The sequence below is a fragment of the Podarcis erhardii genome (genome assembly GCF_964252035.2).
Source record: "Podarcis erhardii genome assembly, chromosome: 5".
NCBI lineage: Eukaryota > Metazoa > Chordata > Lepidosauria > Squamata > Lacertidae > Podarcis > Podarcis erhardii.
Window position 1 is genome coordinate 55,716,487 of NC_138509.1, and position 24,530 is coordinate 55,741,016.

General features: G+C 42.5%; 1 protein-coding gene across 6 annotated transcripts in view; it reads left to right on the forward strand.

The window, feature by feature from the left end:
• SH3PXD2A (SH3 and PX domains 2A) overlaps window positions 1-24,530 on the forward strand; it is a 259,240-nt gene that overhangs the window by 17,316 nt on the left and 217,394 nt on the right. For 3 of the 6 annotated variants that reach the window (XM_081863403.1, XM_081863404.1, XM_081863407.1), the window contains one exon: window positions 16,152-16,232. In XM_081863403.1, coding sequence (XP_081719529.1) covers window positions 16,152-16,232 — 81 coding nt within the window. Of the gene's footprint in view, window positions 1-12,570; window positions 12,769-14,239; window positions 14,259-16,151; window positions 16,233-24,530 lie in introns of those variants that run through there. The other 3 variants (XM_081863397.1, XM_081863405.1, XM_081863406.1) reach the window with 2 other exon arrangements.

Here is a 24,530-nt window from a genome sequence, read left to right on the forward strand (position 1 = left end):
AAAGGGATCCCTATCTATCAATCCCTAACAAGAATGGAATAACACATGCCAATCTTTAGTGGAGAGAAACTGGAGCTGGAGGAAATCCTGAAAGAGAAAGCCACATGTGTGGAGTTGCCAGTCACTTTCCCCAGCAGGGCTCCTGTGCCTTGAACTCACCAGGTAGCAGAGTGGCATGTGTAAAGGTAAAGGGACCCCTGACCGTTAGGTTCAGTCGTGGACGACTCTGGGGTTGTGGGGCTCATCTTGCTTTACTGGCCGAGGGAGCCAGTGTACAGCTTCTGGGTCATGACTAAGCCGCTTCTGGCGAACCAGAGCAGCGCACAAAAACGGCGTTTACCTTCCCACCAGAATGGTACCTATTTATATACTTGCACTTCAACGTGCTTTTGAACTGCTAGGTTGGCAGGAGCAGGGACCGAGCAACGGGAGCTCACTCCGTCGCGGGGATTCGAACTGCCAACCTTCTGATCGGCAAGCCCTAGGCTCTGTGGTTTAACCCACAGCGCCACCCGTGTCCTTCATTATACCAGCTCCACGCTAGGAACTCTTCATGTGTTGCATAGCTGTCAGGGCCTTCCTGGAACAAGTAGGTTAACAACCCTGTAGAGAAACAGCCAGAAAGCATTGTGGTTTCTGAACTTGTTCTTCATGGATCAATATATGGAGCACTCTTGCAGCCAATGGAGAGCAAGAATCACTAGGTGTTTGTGAGAAAGGGAGAAGTGTGAGCAATACTGTCTAGGTGTTTGTGCCTGGGGAGACTTCCGTGACTGCTTTTCCCTTTGAAGTTGCAATGGAACTTTGTGTGTACACTTGCTGCATCCAGAATGTGATGGAAAGCAATAGAGAAAGTGAAAAGGTGTAAACGCTTTACAGCTTAATCAGACAATCAGGAATTTAGATAAATTGAATCACTATTTATATACATTGGTACCTTGGGTTACAGACGCTTCAGGTTACAGACGCGGCTAACCCAGAAATAGTACCTCGGATTAAGAACTTCGCTTCAGGATGAGAACAGAAATTGTGCGGCAGCGGCGCAGCAGCAGCGGAGGCCCCATTAGCTAAAGTGGTACCTCAGGTTAAGAACGGACCTCCAGAACGAATTAAGTTCTTAACCCGAGGTACCACTGTATATGGCTGCAGTCGCATAGAGAGGTATGCACTAGAATGGAAATACTCTGGGCCTGGGAGATTTTTGGAGAACAAATCCACTGTACTATTTGACCCTCATGTATTCTGAGCCAATTTTCAACCAAGAGGACTGACTTTTTCATGTTTAATTTTAAGAGAGTCCAATGTTCCCAAGAGCCCCTAACACACTTATCTTTTCCATCTGTGAGTTTTATCTACTTCTCAGTAAAATTCTACTCCTAGAGTTTTAATTTTAAGAGCCAACCCAAAGCAATGCTGATAAAGCATCATAACTCTCCTGGCCCATGTTTCCTGTTGGTAGAGATGATGGGAGCCAAGTGCAGGGAAAGTAACTAAAACCGTTTTGTTTTGATTGAGCTTTTGTGGAGCAGAGAAGTTCTTGTTCCAACTGTACTTTCAGATGACATCAATGTCTAGAATGCTGTTTCTAAAAGGCTGCAGTTCCCTTAGTGGTTCTGTCGCCTTCAGAGAGAGAGGAGAGGGCATAGGGCTGTTGCAAAGAGCTAAGAAGACTGGGGCGAGGGGGGGCATGGACCTATGGGCACAAATATGCATAAAATTTACATATACTAATTCATGTGTACAGATATAGAATTTAAATGTCCAAGAAAGCAAGGCAACTAAATTGATATCCAAATCACACACACCAATAAATTATTCAGTAAATTGGCACCTCTCCCTCGATTGCCTCATATTGCTTCCTCTTTGAATCAATTAATTTCCTAAGAGATCCTGCTGTAAGTAAATTCAGTTCCTTTCAATTACCCCCATCCTTCCCCTCGCATTGTATCTAGATAAATTCATATTTGTCTTGTACGTAAATAGCCTTGAGATGGTAGTTTAGAAGGTGATTAATAAATTGATGATGATGATAATGTTAAATCAATTTATTTTCCCCAAATTATTGTCCTACCCAATAATCCATATCATCACCTCATTTCTGTTTCCCCTGAATTTTTCACCTACACAGAAGCATGTGAGGCACTTAGAAAAGGATTCAGGATGCCATTGAGCATATCCCTGGCAATGACCCACCTAAGTGACTAACAGTGCAATTCTATATATGTTTACTCTAAAATAAGCACCATTGAACTTGGAGGGAATTAGTCCCAGATAAATGCATATAGCACTGCATCCTAAACCAGCTTTTTAAGGAGTGAGACCCATTGAATACAGTGGGATTTCCTCCTGAGATAACATGTAAAACAGTGGTAGCCAACGTGGCGCCCTTCAGAAGTTGTGAACTACAACTCCCATTATCCCTGACTATGCATTGGCCATGCTGGAAAGGACTGGCAGGGGTTATAGTTCACAACATCTGGAGGGCACGACATTAGCTACTCTTGATGTATAGAATTGTGCTACAAGGATGCAAGCCTAAGCACACTTACCTGGGATTGAGCCCAATGGGATTTCCTTCTGAGTAGACATGCATCGGATTGCACTGCAAGTAACCAGGCTGCATCATTTTGGAAGGACCTGTTTCTGATGCACTTGGTTCTTGGACCTTGGAAGAGGATGACTGTAGAGCCAGGGGCTTAGATTCTGTTATTTATTTCTGCAGTCCCTTGTGTTTTTTGCAGCTCATGGGAAAGAAAATAGCTGGGGCACTAAAACGCTGGCCGACTGCCTCAGCAAGCAAGGCTCATCTTTCACGCTCTGTGACAGGCACTTTCGCACTGTGTTCCAGGGAACCAGGGGTTCCTCAGAAGCTTATCGGCGTTCCTCAGAGAGAATCCAAGGAATGGCGGACAAGCTTCACTCAACGCTTCATGTGCAATTGTGTGAAAATATTTGGTGCGATCTATGCCACGCTGTCAGTTCAAGCAGGACATCAGTGAGGCTGATATCCTTCCCCCCCATGAACTTGACTATGTGCTCTAGGCCCCTAGAATATTGCCCAGAATGCTTTGCAGCAGAATGGGATTTCTCATCAAGGCACTTTCCCAAGAGCTCCCTCCAAGTACAAAGTCCACAAAACTTTGGACGATTTTTTTTTTGGGGGGGGGGGACTTGCTTTCAGCAAGAACAACAGGTGCTTGGATATCCTGCCAAGAACCATGGATTTGACATATCTGCAAGAGAGCTTCCATTATGAGCTGTAATACCTTGGGTCTTTTATGAAGAATATGATCCAAACTGGTTCCTCCTTTGTGATGGGCAAATGGTTTGAAATATCCACTCTACAGTGGGGTATAATGGACTACTGTCCAGTCAACTGAGGAGGACATGTGCAGATCAGATGAGTAGGGCAAACTAATCCATGCCACAAGCCCTTTGAAGGTAGGCCCAATAAGGGCTAACTACATGATTTATTTCTAGTGCAAATGCACCTGTTCCCAACACAGAGCCAAATGAGATATTGACAGCATTAAATTCATGTTTCTAGTTGGGCTTGTGTCACATATGTTGAAAGAAGGGGTGGTGCCTGATTTCAAAAGCAAAAAGGGGCTTGCAGGTGAGGAGGACAGAGCCCATCTGCTAGTAATGCACTGCTCTGCAGCCCCTCTCCCCAAATGTTTTTTCTCACAGCTGAGAGCGAACTCTGGAGTGTGGAGAGGTGCTCAATATAACACCCAGTAATGAGCTCCTCTCTTGCAGGTAGCCCTCTAGTGGATTTACCTGGTGGTAGTTCTCCTCCAGTAAGAGCCTAGTAGTTGTAGTCTGAAACATCTAGAGGACACCAGGCTGGGGACACTTTGTCAGGTACTCCAGGGCACTGTGGGAAATTGTAGGCTGCAGTCCTATGAGCATCGTTGAACATAGTGGAACATATATGCACAAGCAAATGGGATTGCACTGCGAATTTGCTTCATCTAATGTTCTGCTGCTACTGGGATGTTTATTGCTGATTGGTTTGCAGGGAGGTCCATGAATTGGAGAGGAAAGAGAGCCAGAGGGAAGTAACAAGATCCTCTGGCATGATTGAGCTAATTTCTCTACATGCCATGTAGGTCAACTGCCTTTTTATATCACTAAGTATTCAAGTGAACTGCAAACTGGTTTGTGCACGTTGAAGTGCTCTTTTAGAAACCTGATTTTGGCAAACTGCTCATCTGATAAGTTTTTTCTTCTACCAGGTTTCAAAAAGGGATCTCACTGATGCATTTAAAGCGTGCTTGTTGACTTTGGTTGAATGTACACAAGTCTATTATTAGTTATTTATATTTATTTAATTTGTAAACTGTACTGCCCTTCATCTGAAAATCACGGGGCTGTTCACAACATAAAATTAAACACGAGAACACAAAATACATAAAACAAAACCAATACCCCCCCATTATTATTTTTTAAAAGGCCATAGAATGTTAATCAGTCAAAGGCCTGGTTATAGGGCGGGGGGAGAGAATGGCCTGGCACCTAAATATATGTATTGAAGGTGCCATGTGAGTCTCCCTGGGGAGAACATTGCAGAAACAGGCCGCCACCACAAAAAAGGCCCATTCTTGTGTTGCCACCTTCTGGACCTCTTGGAGGAGGCACACGAAGAAGGACCTCAGATGATGATTGCAGGGTCTGGGTTGGTTCATATGGTGAGAGGCGGTCCTTGAAATATTGCTCCCCTGAGCCATTTAAGGCTTTATAGGTCAAAATTAGCACGTTGAATTGGGCCCATAAACAACTTGGCAGCCAATGCAGTTGAGCCAGGATAGGTGTAATATTCTCAAACCATCTTTCCCTGGTGCGCAACCTGGCTGTCAAATTCTGCACAAACCAGTTTCCGAACCATCTTCAGAGGCAGCCCTACCTATAACACATTGCAGCAATCAAGAGGTATTATTCTGTATTGGGAAGGCCTCGGTTTTGCTCCTAACCCCAGGTTTAGAATTGCAGCCTACATTTTGCATGTTCAGCAGGTATAGATAAGGCTACGATTCTGAACCAAGTAGTAAGATATTCCTTCAAAATATCATCAACCAGGCCTCCTTCAGGAGCACCAGGACTGTAGTTAAAAAAAAAAAAGCATGGTGGAGGCAGAAATAAATGCCGCAAACCTTCCCTCTTATGCACATAGACACTGGAACTGCAGATGGATTTCCCCTTTGCTCTGCATGCAAAGTCACACAGCAACAGTTTTCTGAAACATTTGATTTTCACCTCCGTCAGAAAGATTAAAGGACACGTCCTTTCATTTCCAGATAAATAGTTTGCTGCTGCTAAGCCTGAAGTGAGCCATTAGAATGCAGCCTGCAATCTACAAGTTGTTGGAGTGCTTCAATTGTTTTATGCAAGCAAGAGAACAGAGATCACAGAATTGATAGTCCATAACTAAGGAAGCCTGTTGTGACAGACACCAACTGAACAGACTTGTGATATTGTTTTTCAAAATATGACAAAACAGTGGTGAAGCTATGCATGGGAATGTCTCATACCTCGTATTTGTCTTTTTAGTTTTGCTTCTGTGTCTGAACTGTATTTGGAAATAGGATATAAATGAATGCACTTACTTCATTCTCTGCATGGCTTAGAGAGGGTGCATATTCTGGGGCAGGCATCCCCAACCTGTGGCCCTTCAGATGTTTTGGCCTACAACTCCCATGATCCCTAGCTAACAGGACCAGTGGTCAGGGATGATGGGAATTGTAGTCCAAACATCTGGAGGGCTGAAGGTTGGGGATGCCTATTCTGGAACATACCATTTGAGAATTTGAAGTTATTTTTCAGTCCTTGCAGAAAACAGACAGGCACAGTGAATGCTCTCTCTCTTTTCCCTGCTTCCCTTGTGTATGCACATTTATGTAGCAGAACTATGCGTTAAAATATGACTCAGTTGGAAACTGGACACTAACTGGAAATTCTGAAGAGGTGTCCCAAGGTTGTCTGAGTCAATGTGATAAACATGTGAAGCTGCCTTGCACTGAGGAATGCCATTGTTCCAGCTAGCCCAGTGTCTACTACTGAGCTTTCTAGCCTTTTTAGACCCAGGCCCCCCATTCAGCAGAAACATGCATTTGAGGACTCATTCCTTAATTTTAATGTTTGTGTGGTTATAACCTACGGTATCTTAGGTTAGACTGTGGTTGCATTCAGGTCTGGGAAAGATTGTGTTAGTTTCACTGGTTATAATGCTAGCTCTTCTGTCCCATTTTCTAACCTTCCTTTCAAACTCCAGCGCCTATTGCGTTTTGACTGATAACACCAGCCTGTTTCTTTAAATTTCATTTACACCAGTGGGTGAGTTGTGACTTAGCAGCAAACACCCGTCTCTACTCCTCCACCCTTTTCACACATGCATGCTTCTGTTTCCCCGTGATTCCCCCATAAAAACAGCAGGAAAGAATTGAATGCTGATATAATGCCCCAAAATTCGTCTCTGTACTCTCATTATTTTTTGGGTTAAGGGGGCTGCAAATAGATTTTTTCCTGGAAGCAATTAATGTGGAAATGTATGCTATATATTCTGCTAGATTTCCAGAAGTGGCTTTTGCACCATGTGAAAGCTCAAATATAATGTAGAAATTAACAGTTATGGAAACATCAGGCAAATGGAGTAAGTCTCTGTGTGAATGCAGCCTGTAACTCACCCAGTAGTGGGTCTCAAGGCACCAGTTGAAGACCACTGGTCTGTTCTGACTGTCAGTGGGCAGTAAGTCCTTGCTACTGCATGTTCTTTTGGCTGAAGATGCCAGGGGCTGATCCTTCTGCATGCAAGACGTGGGCTCTAGCAGTTCTGCCATCTACCCTGTACCTTAGTGATGGAGGACTGCACTTTGCCAAGTTGATCAGAGTGATCCCAGGTTTTGATTACCACTTGACATATTTGTGTGTTGCTGGGGTGGTGGTGGTGGTGGAAGAGGAGGAGGAACTATGACAGTATTAAATTGTGGTTTGTTGCATTTAAATATTACACCTCATTTAAGTACCTTTAAGTTGACGAACTGGGAAACTGAAGCCCTTGGCTTCATTCCTGAGTTGCAGAACTCACTTCCAAATTGTGCTAGGCCAATGTTCTCAGATGAGGAGATTTGCAAGTCAATGATGTGTTTGAATAGGCATTCAAGTAAGAAAATAAAAGGAATTAGATTGGCTGAAGGATACAAAGGGCTCTGACAGGTATAGCAGATGTTGCTTTATCAGAGAAAAAGTGTTTGTTTTGGTGTGCTCAGGTAATAAGTAGCATTTGGTTTTATAGCTTGGAAACTGGTTTTCTGTAGTTAGTCAGTCATAGAAAATTTAGGATGGAGATTGCACCAATCACTAGCAGCTCATAATGTAGTGTGAAATGAACATAAATGTTTTAGATTCCTAACCCACCTCCTCCGAATGGCTTAGTGTTGGTGGTGATGATGACGGTGGTGGTGATAAAGCAATAGAATAACATTCCCACTAATATAGGATACTCTTTCAGATTACAGTTTTGGGCCAGAATTTGCTTGCACTGGCTTAACATTAGCCACCGAAAGTCAAACAAAGCTTTGCAGCACTTTTGGCAGACATGCTCCAATTTGGACTTTGTCAAGATGACACAACATTTCTGTAGCTGTCTGACAGTATATATTGGTGTTTTATTTGTAAAGTGAACGTTAAGATCAGAAAAGCATTCCTGCTATAATCCAGGATTATTGTAAAAATTTGCAGTTTCTAAAACGTATAGGAAATAGATGAGAAAAGAAATAAATAGAGTTAATTGGGATATGTAGGGCAAAAGAAAGAGAACAAATTTATGGAACCACAGAAAGAGGGGGAAGGAAGTTGAAGACTGAAAGATAAGAATTCTTTCTTTCTTTCTTTCTTTCTTTCTTTCTGGTTTGTTATAAATGAAAATCATTCATTCATAAATAAATAAATAAATAAATAAATAATCAATCAATCAATCAATCAATCAATCATAAGAGCATTGAGCTTAGAGAGCTCCAAGCAAGGGCCACATGTCTCTAAATCCTCCTGGAATGTCAACACTTGATTTTTGTCCTTTCAAGTCCAGTTCTAGTCGCAAGACTCATCCTTCAGCAAGGCTATAAAAGCGCCTTTCCAAGGTGACGTGCCACCTCCTGTGTAAAAACATTTTGTATCCCACAAAGTACTAATTGCAGCACCTACTCAAAACAAACCATGCAAATATGTCACCTACAGATCACCACTCTTTTGTCTCTTTGTTTACTATCAGCTTGATAGCAAATCTGTTGCAATTCTATGAGGGGGGGGGAAAGAAGTGCTCTTTCAGCTTGAGTAATCAGAAAGTCTAGCTAATGTTTGCTCAAGTGATGGCTACCCAATCTCCTATGGCTGCTATGTAACTACATTCAGCCCCCTACACCAAGGCCATTTATTTCCCCATCTCTAAAATCTTCCTCTTTGAACTGTGCCTTCTTTCATTAGAAATCTCTTCTCCTATATCTACCATTTAATAGAGGGGAGGTTAATGGAGTTTGCCCATTGCTGATCTTTCTACCTACATGCAATTCCCAGCAAATGACATTCAAAGAATACTGCCTTTCACAGTGGAGGTAGAACATAACTATCATGACTCATAGCCAATTAACCTCTATTAATTTGTTGTATCCTCTTATAAAGCCATCCAAGTAGGTTGGCATCACTTCCTCCTGTGAGAGCGAGTGCCATAGTTTAACTGCACTGCACGAATAAGTACTTTTTATCTGTCCTGAAACTTCCAATGTTCTATTTCACTGGATGTCCAAAAGTTCTATTGTTACCCACATTCTCTGCTCTGCACCTAAGTTTATAAACTTATATCATGCCACCCCTTACTTGCCTTTTCTCTAAAAAGCCCAGAACATACACTTTCATTGTACCTTGTGCCTTTCTCTACTGGAAAGAGAAAGCTTGGGCAGGATGCAGAAGCTTATTCAAAGAAACTTTCTTAAGAGAGAGAGGCGACCCCAGAGGTTCTGGTATGTAGGTGAGGGCCTTCTCCACCTATGTTATGAAGCTCCCTCCTGTGGAAGTTCCAGTCAGCCTCCTTTCTCTTAGCTTTTCAGCACCCAGCTAAGACATGTTTATTCCAATGGGCATTTAACCTGTTGGGTTGAATTGTTGTAATATTATCTCATTACTTGTACATTATTGTTTTACCTGCAAACCATTTCCTGTTTGCAGCATTTTTTTGATTTTTTTGATTAAACACATGCTTTTGTATATTTTGTAAATGGTAAAAAGCCGCCCTTAATATTGGCATATATGTCTTCCAAACATATGGAGGTATGTTTAAAGCGCTCTGTGTGGCAGCTGTTCTCAGGTGCTAAGCTATTCATGTAGAATGTCACACCATTCAGATCTGAGAGGTGTCTATGTGCTCACTATATGAATGCCTGAAAGGAGAAGTTTCTGGTAAACAGTGACAGGAGCAGATATAATGACAAATCATTACAAACCATCTTCTGTTTTTGTGTTTATGATCTGTGAGCAAGTCCCAAGAGTGATTCAACCTTTGGGTTTCAGTTTCAGAAGTAGACCTACGCATACTGGTTTGCATCCAGTACCATAGTTCCACTTGTGTGAGACTTCTGCTTGTGTAACAAAACATCTCCTTCCTTATCTCTGAAGTCCAATGTGTACCCTCAAAAGCTGCACCAGAGGGTTGGGGTTCTTTGGATTAGATATTGGGAGAACATGGATAAGACCTCTTTTTTTTTAACCCTTTGCTTAGAGGTCCTCCAGAAGTTGCTAGTGGGCACCCAACCAGCCACTGACCAGACCTGCTTAGTTTCAGCAAGGCTGTGATCTCATGTGCCGTAAGACCACACCCCAGGAATGAATATTTTTCTTCAACCTTGTATTATGTCATGCAGGATGTACATAGTGTAGCAAATTTTAGCCTCCTTGTGCTGGAGGGAGCCGATAGCAAATCTTTGCTAATGGGATTTCAGCCTATAGTTTGAAATGAACATTTCTAGTCAAGGGGCAATTTCAGTAAGTGATTGCCATACCTGGACAGCTATGGACATGTAAGGTGTGAATATATTTATATGTATAAATTTCTGTTCTACTAATACTTACTGTATGCTGTCGCCTCTAGATCCACAGTCTGTGAGTTGTTGATATTTGAGTTAAAAGTCTAACAGTTTAGCACTTGTTAGTCATCTAGATTTATGACCTGCATGGCAGATGATCAAAGGCACACATAGTGATTTGCTGCTTTATTGAAGCTTTATCTCTTTTATGGCTGTGACAGATTTAAATCATTATAGTGAGAGCAAGAACAATCGGGTGCACTGCTATATTTTCCCTTTGCTGTAAGCCAAAATTAGAAGTGTCACAGCCAACAGTTTTGAGTTTTGTGAATCTTGGGGTCTTGGAGCTTACATGAACTTTCTTTTCCTTTCTGCTCAGAAAGGGAGGGAAACAGTCCCTCACTCACCAAGGCACCCCTTGAAGAATTCTCACTCTTCTGAAGCAAGGAAGGCCCCAGAGACTTAGCATTGTTTGACAGAGGCCTGAGGGACTTTGGAGACTATACTGTTATTTTTTTCTTTCCCAGGCCCTGGGTCCACTTATAGGGCACTGCATCTGGAGGTCAGCTGCAAGGTTAAGAGTCAATGCTGCAAGATTTTCATGTTCATATAAACTACATTAAGTGTGTTGATTTTAGGATGAGGCCGTACAATTTGGCTGGCTAGAGAACCAAGAAAAGCTTGTGAACACATCTTGATTTTTCAAAGATAAGAGCACACACTAAAAGTATTTAATGTGTGAGCATGAAATACAAACTGTACATTTGATAGCTATAACTAAGATTGATACAGTTACAGATAGGTAGCCGTGTTGGTCTGCCATAGTCAAAACAAAACAAATTCCTTCCAGTAGCACCTTAAAGACCAACTAAGTCAGTTCTTGGTATGAGCTTTCGTGTGCATGCACACTTCTTCAGATACACTGAAGAAGAGTATCTGAAGAAGTGTGCATGCACACGAAAGCTCATACCAAGAACTGACTTAGTTGGTCTTTAAGGTGCTACTGGAAGGAATTTGTTTTGTTAAGATTGATACAGTATACGCACCCTTCATATTTGCCCTGAGACCATTACAGTGGTACCTCGGGTTACATATGCTTCAGGTTACAGACTCTGCTAACCCAGAAATAGTACCTCAGGTTAAGAACTTTGCTTCGGGATGAGAACAGAAATTGCACGCCGGCGGCACAGCGGCAGTAGGAGGCCCCATTAGCTAAAGTGGTGCTTCAGGTTAAGAATAGTTTCAGGTTAAGAACAGACCTCCAGAACGAATTAAGTTCTTAGCCCGAGATACCACTGTATTGCTGAAATGAATTCCTGATACCACCTGACAAGCTACTGAGGACCCCAGGTTTAATGCTGTTCGAAAGAATCATATCTTTGTGAAATATAACACTTCTTGGCTTGTTTATAAGTAGGATTAGCCACTGATGCAATTGTTGAGCCAACAAATTGCTTATATGTGCTTATGTATTGACTATTATTTTAGAGTTTCCCAATGGAGGAAGGAGGATTTGATGTTCTCTTGCCGAGGGAACAGATAACCCCTCCTAATGCAGTGCTTCCTTTTTAATGCAGAAAACAAGGTATCTTCTTCAAAAGAGCAGAAGTTGACATTAGGACATGATGTCACGTTATCCTCTGGATCTGTGTCAAAGAAAGCTGGGTACTTTCCAGAGAAAACAATGCTTTTTATAATGAACTCCCACCTAACGGCCCTTTAAGTGGATTCTTTATGATTTCGCATAGGATAATTTATTCATCTTGTTGCCCTCTGTAGACAGCAAAGAGGGGGACGCAACATTATATGGTGGTAGTAAAATCTTTTACTGTGTTTGATACATCACTCAGGGGTTAGCAGAGCCGCTGTTAAACGAATACTTCGCAACTGACATCCTAGTTCCTAATATATTTCAACACTATCTTTCAGAATCCTTCTAAGGGCCTTTCCGCACAACCATTTTTTAAAAAGTCAATGAGTATTTGTTTCCCAGTTGCAGTGCACAAGCTGCAAGCATTTTGCCAAGACAATACCTTTTCTGTATGGTAAAATGCAGTAAATTTTGCAGGCAATGGGTTGTGTTAGCCATACACAGAGTAGACCCATTTAAATTAATGATCATGACCAACTTTGGTACATTAATGGTCATTAATGGCCATGACTAACTTTGGTACATTCATTTCAATGGCTCAACTCCAGCCACATTTACCTCACGGCTTCCCTCCCCCCTGTCACCAGTTCTGAGAGTTAACAGGAGGCCTCTATTCCCCTCCCAGACCTGCAGTTCTCAGAGTTCTGTGTAAAGAGGGATTGATTTTCTTTTTAAAAAATTAATTTTCATATTGTTTGGTTACAAAAGTATCTGTTTTCTCTCTTTTTTGGGGGGGGGTGTCGTAGAGTCGATCAGTTACATTCAGTGTGAGACATTAGTGTTGAAGAGGGATTGATTATGAAACCACAAGGACAATTTTAACTCTGTGAAGTGAGCAGAGGTTGCCTCACAACTCTCAGCAACTCCCTTAACAGACTTTAGCTCCCAGAATCCTTTGGGCGAAGCCATGACTGTTTAAAGTGGTCTCATGGTGCTTTAAATGGTATGGTTTGAATGTGGCCTCTGAGTAGAACTGAGTTGGATACATCCAGTGAATCTGCAGCCTTTGCAGTTACAGCACGCATTGAAGTAGCAGGTTGTGAGGGGGTAAGCTACAAGCCTATACGTATTAAGGATTAAGCCCAATTTAACACAGTAGGACTTCATTCTCATCTTGGCTTTATTTATTGATGCAGGGGATTTTTACTGCATCCTTCAGCAAAATTCCTGAGGCAATTTCAGAGCTTGAGGTACTGCTATGCAGTTTGGGTGTTTTGACAATGCTAGTGGCTTTCTAATCTTCCATTCTGCTTCTAATAATGGTGTATTCTTGATTGCTAGGGTGGCTACTTACACATCACCCCCCAAAAAGGGGGGGAGCAGATGTAGATCTGCATAAACTGTGCATATACTAATGTATAGATGCCCATTTAGAAATAACAATAATTCAAACAGAAGTACAGTGGTACCTCGGGTTACAGACACTTCAGGTTACATACGCTTCAGGTTACAGACTCCGCTAACCCAGAAATAGTACCTCAGGTTAAGAACTTTGCTTAAGGATGAGAACAGAAATTGCTCGTTGGCGATGTAGCGGTGGGGGGAGGCCCCATTAGCTAAAGTGGTACCTCAGGTTAAGAACAGTTTCAGGTTAAGAACAGAACTCCGGAACGAATTAAGTTCTTAACCCGAGGTACCACTGTACAGTTCATCTCACCACAGTAGGGAGGACTGTAGCCAGGTGATATGCACACCTGCTTAGTCTGATCTCCTGGTGCTAACTGCTGATGGGAAACTTCAAGACTCCTGCTTTTATGGCTTCTTAGGACTGGACTGTCTTCTCTAAAGGAGGCCACATGGTCACCCTATTAATTGGGTGAGTCTGGTAAATGACAACTAGGCCCATGGCCTTCTGCTGTTGCCTAGACAATAGAGCAATGTCTTGCATGTTGCACTTAAGGCACCTGCTTCTGCTACTTCATTGCCTAGGTTCAGTTACAGGAATCCATGGAAAAATAGGCACTGGGACATGGTAAGCTGTCTTATACCAAGTCATATCATTAGTCGATCTAGCTTGGCGTTGTCTATACTGACTGTCACTGGCATTTGCTGTGCTACTGAGCTACACGAAGTGGCTTGTTTACGAATTGTTTCATATGAAATAGGCTGGAACAGTTAACAATAAAAGCATTATTTTTAAAAAATACAGTAAAATAGTGGGAGGTCAATGCTGGAGACACTGTGCACCAGTTGCAGATTTCAAGTACTTGTGGTCTTGCAAGCACATTTGGGGCAGGAGAGGTGATAGAAAGTAAGTGTGTGTGTGTGTGTGTGTGTGTGTGTGTGTTGGAATATTACATAATGTTCAGCTGAGTTCTACGCTCACCGTATTTTTCTACTCACCAGGCAAGCTGCTTAAAAGGCTTCCAGAAGGGATGTTTATTAACAGCAACTGTAGTTTTTATTATAGAAACACAGACTATTGGTTAAGGCAGTGCTGGGAAATAGAGACTACCCAAATCACAGCAGGTTAAGGGAGACAAAGCCACAATGATTCTGCTGGGGAGATGTCAACATTTCCCCATGCTATTGGAATAGTAAGTGGTTTTATTTATATAGAAACCAGAAGATGGTTATCACATACTGAATTAGAAAGTTCTTCATTTCCCCCCTTAACAGTTTAAGTGCAATGAAAAGAGATAAAGAAAAGAAGTGTGTTCTTGGGGTTTTCCCCTCCCTTAAGCTGCAGATATTGAATGTACTGCCTTTTATCTTTCAAAGCCTGCAAGCAATTGCTTTGCCCCAGAGCTCAGAGAGACCAACTGGTGTGCAGGACAGGGAGGATAGGGAACCTCAGCCTATTTATCCAGAAAGACAATCTCAGAAAAGCAGCCTGACATTTACAGATCCTGCAGAGGAGTGTGAATCTCTGCAGCTAAGCAGCACTTGAAGCTGAGAGATGAAGTTTGCTCCCTGCACTCCAGCCTTTTTGATTTCCTCCTTCCAGATCCTTATCTTTTGTTATCTCTGGGAAAGCCCAACAAGTCATTCTGAGGACACAGCAGTCAGTCAGTTTTCAGTAGCTGTGGCCTTAATCTGGAAGCACTCAACTGACCTTTAACAGTGTGTAGAAAACTCATTAAATATCAACAACAACTAGAGTTGCATTGTTTAGTCAACTGATTGTTGATCTTAGATTAACCGATTGATTAAATTTGCTCTCCTTTTAACTGATGATAGGATTTCAATCAGGTTTTCCCCTCCCCTCTTTAAATTTTTTTAAATTATTTTTTACACAGAACATGTAGGTGCTATCTTAGAAGAGACTTGCTCTGCTTTCTGGAACAGAAGGTTATGGTAGCTATGTCTGCTTGTTTGTGACAGGTTTCCACACAGAGGCTGTAATGTCTGATACTATTAATTGTTTGATTACCAGTCTTTAGGTCCAACGCCATTGCCTTGGGCCCCACACTCTGGGTGCCCAGCATGCTCCGCCCACACCATGATGTCATGAGACACACGCTGTGAAGTCATGACACTTGCTGTGGCATCATGACATTGTAGCGGGGTTGGGCACGAGCTCCAATGGCGCAGAAGTGACTGGACCCCTCCTGCCCAAACTCCGCACTCTCCACTCAACTCCACACTCTCTTCCACCCCTGCCTGAACTCTGCCATCTCTCCCCCTTCCCCCGAACTTTGCACTCTTTCCACAGAGTGTGGTGCCTGTGACCTGCTCCCACATTTTGTGGGTGCCCAGCCCCTATATGGGAAATTTTGTGGATGCTTGGGTACCCAGGGCTCCGAGGAGATGGCACCTATGATTAGATCACACATTTCTGGCGTGTGTTGCCCTGGAGATCCCATGTGATCAAAGTTATATTTCAGAAATTGCACGTGGAGCAGTCACATGACTGGTGGTTTTGGGTTTAGAATGTGTGGATTGGTCTTAAGGCAAAGGGCCTTCTTGGTAGTGGCGCTTACTCTTGACATCCCATCAGATGTCAAGGAGATAAATAACTATCTGACTTTTAGAAGACATCTGAAGGCAGCACTGTATACAAGTTTTTAATGTTTGATGTTTTCTGTGTTCCAGTTGGTTGGAAGCCACCCTGAGTGGCTGGGTAAACCCAGTCAGATGGGTGGCATATAAATAATAATTATCATCATCACCATTATGTTTTCAGGAGTCTTTTCACAGCACTGGTATGTTCCTCCATTCTTTTCCCATCTAGCAAGTGAGTGGCTCTGCCTGATTACTCAGGAACTCTGTTTCTCCTTAATAAGCAAGTCATTTATAAGTGAGCAAGTAATTACCAGGAAAATTATGAAATTTGTCTTATGAAGAATTTCAGAGCTTGAAACAATCCTTGCGTATACAAACACAATCATCATCTGAATTAGCCTCTGAATCACATTGCCTTCAAAGCCACAGTTTTGCATACTAGAATGATGATTTGAATGACAGATTGTTTCCTTTCTCCCCTGCAGGTATATATCATAAATGTAACATGGTCAGACTCAAGTTGCCAGACAATCTACCGCAGATACAGCAAGTTCTTTGACCTACAGGTAATGGAATAATTTTACTCATGGCTATAGAGATGGTATGCATGATATTGATTTCCTACATTGTCTAATGGTGCCACCCAATAAAACATGCCTTATACGTTTATTGCCTTCTGAGGGTGTGGCAGATTTTACATTATGAGAGAAATCACAGTCAAAAGTATTTAGAAGATGAAGTGGTTCTGGGCTTAAGAAGAGATAAGTTGTCCTGGTGTTCATTGAGGAAGATCTTGGTTTATTGTGCTGCTCCGTTGGTCTTCCCTGGTGGGCGGTACACGTAGGCCCCCCCAACAAAATGCATCCCCAAAAAATTGTTTGTCAGGTGAGTGTTTGCATAATGAGCTGACGATTACCATTATTTCCTATGAAAACATATCTACTCCTTACTCCCCTGCCTCCTGCCTTGAGTTCCTCCTAAAATGGCTGCAGCCCACCAGCAAAAGAGAGACAAAGGAAATACTGATTTGCCCAATCTCTTCCGCTCTCTGATTTGTCCAATTACTCTCCCCCTTCCAACTCTCCATGGTTTCTGCCTGAAAATAGGTGCTGTTGACCAGCAATGCACAACAAGTAAGGAAGTGGGCAAACTTTGGCTGTTCAGATATCGGAATCAGTTGTGCATCTAGTGAGGTTTGGGCATAATTATTTGTGTTCAGATAAATGAATTTGCGGATAATGAGTGGGTGGATAGCAGAAGCTGCCTGTATTTAGTTTCTTCCTGTACTTTTCGACAAGGTGTCCAGAGTGTGCCTTCAGCCAATTTCTAGAAGTTGTTTCTCTTAGACTTTGCCTTCCTAGTTGTGATTCTGCTGACATTTTATCATTGTAATGTTCTGCCTCTTCTCATTAACTTCCCCACAGTTTCTCTTCCTTGAACAATGTGCACTGAAGTAATTTCTTAGTCATCTCCAACACACTCAAGATCCTTGGCGTTCATCAGCTTCAAGCCATCAGCTTATGCACTTTATATCTTCTAAACCAGAACCTTTTTTTTTTTAAGAATAATATTTATTCAGATTTTCAAAATACAAAAACATTTAGAACAAATCAACAAAAACAGAAAAAAGGGCAAAAGAAAAAAGAAAAAAGAGAAAAAAATAAACAAGATTCAAAATAACTTCATTTCATTATCTTGTGTCTTAGACTTCCTCATACCTCCCTTTTTTGTATTCCAATTTAATCATTGTTTCAGCAAATTCTTCCCATATTTATAAAAAAAGAGAATAGTTTATCTTAACAATCTATTTCAAATTTATCAATATTACCTTTAACTTTATCTTTACTTTCAACACCATATACCTTTAAATTTAGACTTTAAATTATATTTATACTTATTATCTTCGAATCTTTCTACTAAAGCCAATTATTTCCTTTCCGCCACAGTCTATTATTTCACAAATGTTACTCAGAAATAGCCAAATATATAAAAGAAAGTTCAATTTTAGTTTTGTCCATCGTCCCTTTCTTCCTGGTTTCGGGTTACGTCTGTCCTTTCTTCCCTTTAATCTTAATTTTCAGTCCGGTGTTCTAATGTCTGAGGCACTCAAGTCACTTCCATGCCACCTCTGCAGATTTTCTTGCTCCTGGTTATGATACGACACTTTCTTGTCCCTTGTTGAAGTCTTTCGTACTTTCTTCCCCTTCTCCTTGGGGAGTGGATCCCTGGGAAGTTCCATACAGTCATAGTCTCCATTTTCATTTATCAGGTTATTCCATTCCCCCCAGTTCCACTCCCCATTGTAAAATTTGTAATCCAAACAGTGGTTGCTCCAAAAATACTTGTTCTCTTGTTTCACAGTCCCACTAGAGCTAAGAGTCCCCTTAACTCCAGAAGTTTGCAGACACCCTTTGGATTCAACGGCGTTAGGTCTCTCATTTTGCGACTTTTGAGGTATAATAGCAGTCTCTCCCATCTCCCACTGCCCTTGAGTTTGCTTTAAGTCAGTTTCCTGGGTCAATTGTTGTAAGGTTTCACTCTCTTCTTCTCCTGTCAATCCATACTTTCTAGCTACCGCAGACATGGCATCCAGTTTCTCATCTACCAAGTTCATACCTTCCTGCAGCTTCTGCAGGATAGCATCCACTTTAAGAAGGGCAGCAAGAAAAACTTCCTTCCTGCTCATTTTTAGTCAAGGTCAGATATCTGGTCTCACGCTGATTTCCACGGCTGTTATGTCTCTTTGTGAGCTGCAACAAAGAAACTAACAAACTCCCTCTAGAGGGCAAAACTTCTGTTAACCTCCATCTTTAAAATGTATCAAACAAAGGAGAATTTACTTTCAATTTTCCAATACTTTGTTTCCTTGCAATAAGCACAAGCAGAAAGCGACATTAAAGTCTATTTGTTTCTCTTTTATTTCTATCTGTCCAAGTCCGTTTCCTTCAAAGAATCTGTCCTGACGTCCCGTCCCCAGGTTGGGGGCAATGGAAATTTAATCCTTTACTTTCTATCTGCAGGATTATATAGTCAAAATTCTTTTACCCCCTTTCCTCCTGCCGACAAGGGGGTTTTAATGGTCATAAGTGCCGGAAATTTCAATCTTTGAATCAAATTCAAGGCTAATTAGTTTGTATAATCTTTGCTTCAGTCTGTTTACAAAAACGGGAGGCAGACTTCCTTTTTATACCTTCCCGCTTCGTATCTAATTCAAAAGATTTTTTTTTCTTAATCCAATCCTCCCTTTTTACTCACGGGTACTTGTTTAGAGTCCAAATGTCATCAAGAAAAAGTCGGCGCTCTCCGTCGATGGCTATGCGGCTTCCCTCCGTGAAAGTAGCAGTCGGTTCGATTGCACCACGCTGCTCACCCCACTTCACTCCGGAGCCCCAAAAAAGGGTTTCCCGGCAAGTAGGGGAGGCGCTCTCGGTGCTCCGCCGAACCCCACATCCCCAGGCTCCTCCGCCTGGGGTTTCTAGCGGGTCCCCACCTTCGCCGCGGTGGGAAGACCCAATTTTCACGGAGCCCATTCCTCCAGTCGGAGAAACTCCGCCATTTGACGATGGCGCCAACCCGGAAGTCTAAACCAGAACTTTTTCATCCCGAGGGTCATCAGTCCCTTCAAGGGTCATGTGCCAGTGGTGGGCAGGGCCAAAGGCAAAAGTGGGAGGAGCAATGAATGCAAATTTTTACCTCTCTACAGTAGGCTACTTTCTGCGCACATTCACACACACCTCTCTATCCTTCATTCAGATAAGCAAGAAGCACAATCAGATTTCAATGGTATATTCAGCCAGTCAAAATGCTTAGGTGCAAAGCAGGGTCAGTGAGGAGCATAGCATAGGGAGAGTTCTGAGGGCCAAACAGATATCTGCCTAGAGGGCCACATCCAGCCCTGAGAGTCCCCACCCCTGTCCTGACTGTGCTAGCCAGAAACTGAAAGGCAACTCTGGAGAACTGAGCAGCCGCAACATGAGTCCCCAATTCCTTGTATTCTAATTTTTCAAAGATGATTGGAGTAATGCTTCTGTTTGCTCAGTGTTGTTGTTGTTGTTTCTATACAACCCATTCCTTAAATTGTAGTTACTGGTATATCAGGAAACAGTTTCCTGCCATGAAGCAGAAATAGTCAGTGGTCCCATTTCACATAGCTGGGAGAACAACCAGCCTTGGAAGCCCCTCTCAATAGATACAGGCTTGCCTTCATATCTGCCACAGCATTCATGTGAAAGGGAACAATTGCCACTGGTGATATCTGTAGTGATATGTCCTAATCAGGTCACTGTGGCTATTTCTTTCTGTGGAAACAGGAAATAACTAAGATGTGACTCATGAGAAAGAAGTGATGTAGTACTGGTAGTATACAGTTGGTAAGATTACAGTTTGGAGGAAGCTTTGATCTCTGTCAAAAGCCTGTGGTAAAGGGATGTGCCTGTTCATAATTCAGACTGCTGTAGTTTGCAAGTGTTTCTATAGTTAGATGAGCGCATCAAAGGCATATCAAGATAGACAGTGTTCATCATGCTGTGCTTGCAAGGAGTGAATTAATATGGCCTCAGATTTTGAAAACCGAGAAGGCTCTGTTCTTTCAGAGCCCATCTAGGGATGTCCATTTGAAAGCAGCTGTCCAGTGTTGGGAACCAAGGAACTCCCACAAACGTCTCAGCAGGAACAGCTCCATCCAGCATCTTCTCCCATAAATGTGTGCTGCCTTTCCCCTGGCCAGTTTTATGACCCCAGAATTATATCTTGTATGCCTTCTGTGAATTATAGAAAGGCTGAGAGGGCAAGTCCATCTCTGCATTTCTTCCTGTTGGCACTCATTGGCTGAAGTGGTCAGTTGAATATGGAGAAGAAAAACCAAGGCCACAGATTGGGAATCCTTCTCAGTCCAAGTGCTGCATTCTTATCTGGGTAACTTTCCGGGGGCCACATGTCAGTGGTAGCTGGGGCCAGAGGCAAGAGGGAGCAATGGATGTTAATTTTTATCTGTATATGGTAGACTAGTTTCTACACATACTCGCACACCTCTTTCTATACTCCATCCAGGCAAGCAAGAAACATTAGCAGAAGTCAAGGACATGTTCCAGTCAGGCAAAACCCCCCAAAGATGGTGCAAAGCAGAGCCAGGGATGGGAGAGGGGCTGTAACTGGGGAGGGGTGTGGCCTGAGGAGAGTCCTGAGGATGAGATACAGAGGGCTGGTGGGCCACATTTGCCCCCTCAGGCCTGAAGTTCCTCACCCCTGACCCGAAGCCATTGGATTCCTCTGCATCTTGTTGGTAGTACTTCTAAACTGATAACAGCAACGTTTAGAAAATAATTTGCCTCTGCAGTTCAGTGCTTAGTTCCAAGCACTTTCTTTCCGTTTAAACAAAAACAAAAAACTTGTCTGTATTCTTGTAAGTCTCCCGGACTTTCCTGTTAGGTTTGAAAAGTTCCCATCAAGCTAAAGTTATCAATGGGGTTAGTGTGTTGGACAGGAAATGATGTCTCCAATCAGGGGAGAAGGAGTCTTGAAAGGTCCCATTGATAAGTGGGAGAGGAGGGGGACCCAACCACCAGTGGAAAGTGTCTGCCAAACAACATGCATCCTTCTCCCATTCCCATTTGGAAACAGCAGCCCCTCAGCCCCCCTTCATATTCATATTCACCCTTTTATTTTTATCCTTTTGTCCCTGGGCACTTTTGTCCTCTAGGTTAGTGAAAAAGACACTGGCAACCAGAGACCTGCAACATTCCTGAAAGAGCTTAACGTCTACACGTTTGACAACTATTAGAGACGCATGCATTTAAATGTTTCTATTTAAAGCATTTTTATACCACCTTTCCACGGTAGTTCAAGGCGGCTCACAACATTACTGAAAATATATGTGCAAAAAGTACAATAGAGTTAACACCACTCCAAAAACTCAATGAACAGGCAAAATGTCTTCTTGGTGTGCAGGTAGTATCCAAAGGACATTGCATAGTCTGTAGTTTTCCTTACTACTTGGTAGTTATTGAGGGATAGGGTTAATGCCCAGGAGGCGTTTCGGCGGAAGGAGCACCATCTGGCTGCATCTTTCAAAATAAATTCTGTAGGGCCTTTTAAATTTAAGTCCCTGTAAAGCAATATTCCCAGAGGTACAAACATTAGCGTATATACTTACCTTTCCAATGTCTGCAGAACGATGGTCTTACAAAGATAGGATTCTTTCTGCTCTGGGCTTCCCTTATGTGGAGGAAAAAGGCAGGATCTGTGGCTTTCTGTCTATGCCTAGACTGTCTGCTTTTTTCTGCTTTCTTCTCTCCATCTGCTTCCTTAAAACTCTTTGTGACAGATGTGGTAGAATGAGCTTTCTCTGTTCATCCTGTATTTTGTTGAACCCATTTACCTGAAAAGCCTGCAGATGCCCCTAACAGGTACCCCTTCGAAAAACTGGTTCACCAGACATATTTCAGAGAGGTCTGGCTGCTGGGATCCCTAATGCAATGCTCGTGGGCATCTCTTCATGCCGGCCGAGACTCCCTGCCCCACCCAGTGTCTTTCTTTATAAAAATAAGAAAAAATAATATTTGGTGTGTGTGTGTGTGGAAGCATTGCCTGTTCTTTTGTGGGGAAGTGTGGTCTCCTTTTTTTGTTTGTGTTTTATTTCCTTGGGGTGTGTAGGTGTTTTGCCTGCTGCTTTGGGGGACGTTCGGAGCATTACCCCATTTTCACTTGTGGAATTGGTATTTGGGTAGTGCCCAAAGCAGTTTCTTAGATTTCCAGATATGCCTCCAGGCTTAAGAAAGTTGAGGACCCCTGCTTTAATTGGTGGTTTATGTTTAGCTCTTTCTGTTCTTATGGCTGATTTTTAGATTAATGTTTATCAACCCACTATGTTTCTTATATGAAAAATACTAAATAAATAGAATAACAGGTTTAACCCAAATGAGAAGACTGGACTGGGTCCAAATGTGTCTTTCTGCTGCACAGTCTTTGACAGATAGAAGAACTACTGTCATTGGTGAAGGGGCAACATTGGCTCCAACCCCCTAATGTAAGTGCACTTACGGCAATGTTATTTCTTCGTCACAGCTCCATTGGCTTGCTGGATTTGCATTTTATGAACTGTATCTAATGACTCACTGGAGTGGGTTTTAATGAACCCATTGCATACATACTCACAGCAAAATGCAGAATGAAATATTTAGAGAAGGGACCAGTTTGAAGATGAGTTATCCAGTTTTCAGGAGTTTGGAAGTCATCCCTTGCACTTGTTAGTGGCCTTTTCATACCAGTGGTTCTTCTTGCATGGTGATTTAGCATGTAATAGGTTAATATGCACACTGGGCCTCTGCTGAATTTGACTCTCGCATGCAGTGTCTTTCTACTCCAGGCAGTGCAGGGTGTGGCCTTCTACATAAGTTTTAGATGGTCATTATACTCTGGATATTCAATCACTGCAAGACACTGAGACACGTGTGTTTGTTTTACTGTCAGTAGATTGCATCATGATTTCCCATGCTAGATTTGGCTGTGTCCCATTTCCGTGGGAGCTGCATCCGTTATGTTGGGTAGATTTCAAATGGCCTGGAGAGAGGGGTGGCTTGGGAAAGCTAGCAGAAGAGATCAAATAGCAGTGTGAGAGGAAAATCCTGGAAAGACAGCGTGTGTATTTGGATGCTTTGCTAGATCTTTTCCACCAGTGCTTTGGACTTCAATTCTCATGGCTTCCTCTTGGGTGTACCACCGTAGGTCAGGGGAATGGCACTGGAGTAGTTCCTGTAATCAACATTGGGCTGAAAGGGAGGCAACAGGAAAGGAGCCCCCCTCTTCACTGGAGAAATGAATGGAGCAGCACTCCATTGGGGAAACCCCAACTAGATGTGACAATAAATGTTTGTCAAACAGCAACTGCCAGGAAGGGAAGAGGTCAGTATTGGGAGGACCATGCCATGTGGGGAATGGGGTTAAGCCTTTGCCCTTTTCTACAGTTCCAATTTGGGCAGGGATTTGAAGCTGCATTTAGCCTTGGGAGGGAAGTTTTAGTCTGAGTACTGAAACAAAACATGGTTTAATGAAGTATTCTACTACAATGCTGTCTGTAGTAGGTAGCATATTTGGCACCTTGAGTTCCTAATAGGAGAGTTGTTCCAGCCCCATGGTCATTTTGTCTGCCCCTTTCGGAACACTTTAAAACTCTACAGTATCCTTTTTCAGATGTTGCGACCAGAACATCCTCACAATCCTCCAAGTGTGACTTTACTATATATTTTGATATTGGTAGTTTGGTTTTCAATCCCTTTCTTAATTATCTCTAACATGTAATTCACCCCTCTCAGAAGTGCCACGCAATATGTCAACATTTTTATTGAGCTCTCCACCATGACTGCAGGATCTCTTTCCTGGTTGGTCACTGCCACTTTAAACCCCATAAGCTAGGATTTATTTTTTTTTTTGCACCACTTCAAACTAGCTTACATTGAATCCCATGTGCTGTTTTACTGCCTGTTCACTCAGCTTTGATACAGCAGATTGAAGAATCGTTTTAGGGACATTTTAGTCAAAGGTTTCCATCAGCCAGTAGGCAGCTGCTCTGTGTATGGAATGAAGTTGCCTCCTCTGCCAGCCTGACTTTCTACAAGAATGTTACGTAGGCAGAAAATTGAAATGTAACCATTCAGTACATTATCCTATGCTGACATTTTGACCACAGAGTCATCTGAAGTATCAGAATATTGCAAAGGCAAATAACTGAACAGCTTTCTGTTGCACATTCTGTCCGTGTATCAGTTTGCGGAGAGCAGCCTTTTCGATTCCGCCTGCTGTTCCAGGTGGGTTTTCTTTAAAGTGGCAAAGAGAGTCATTCACTTACAGCCTCTTAGAATGTTTGGAAA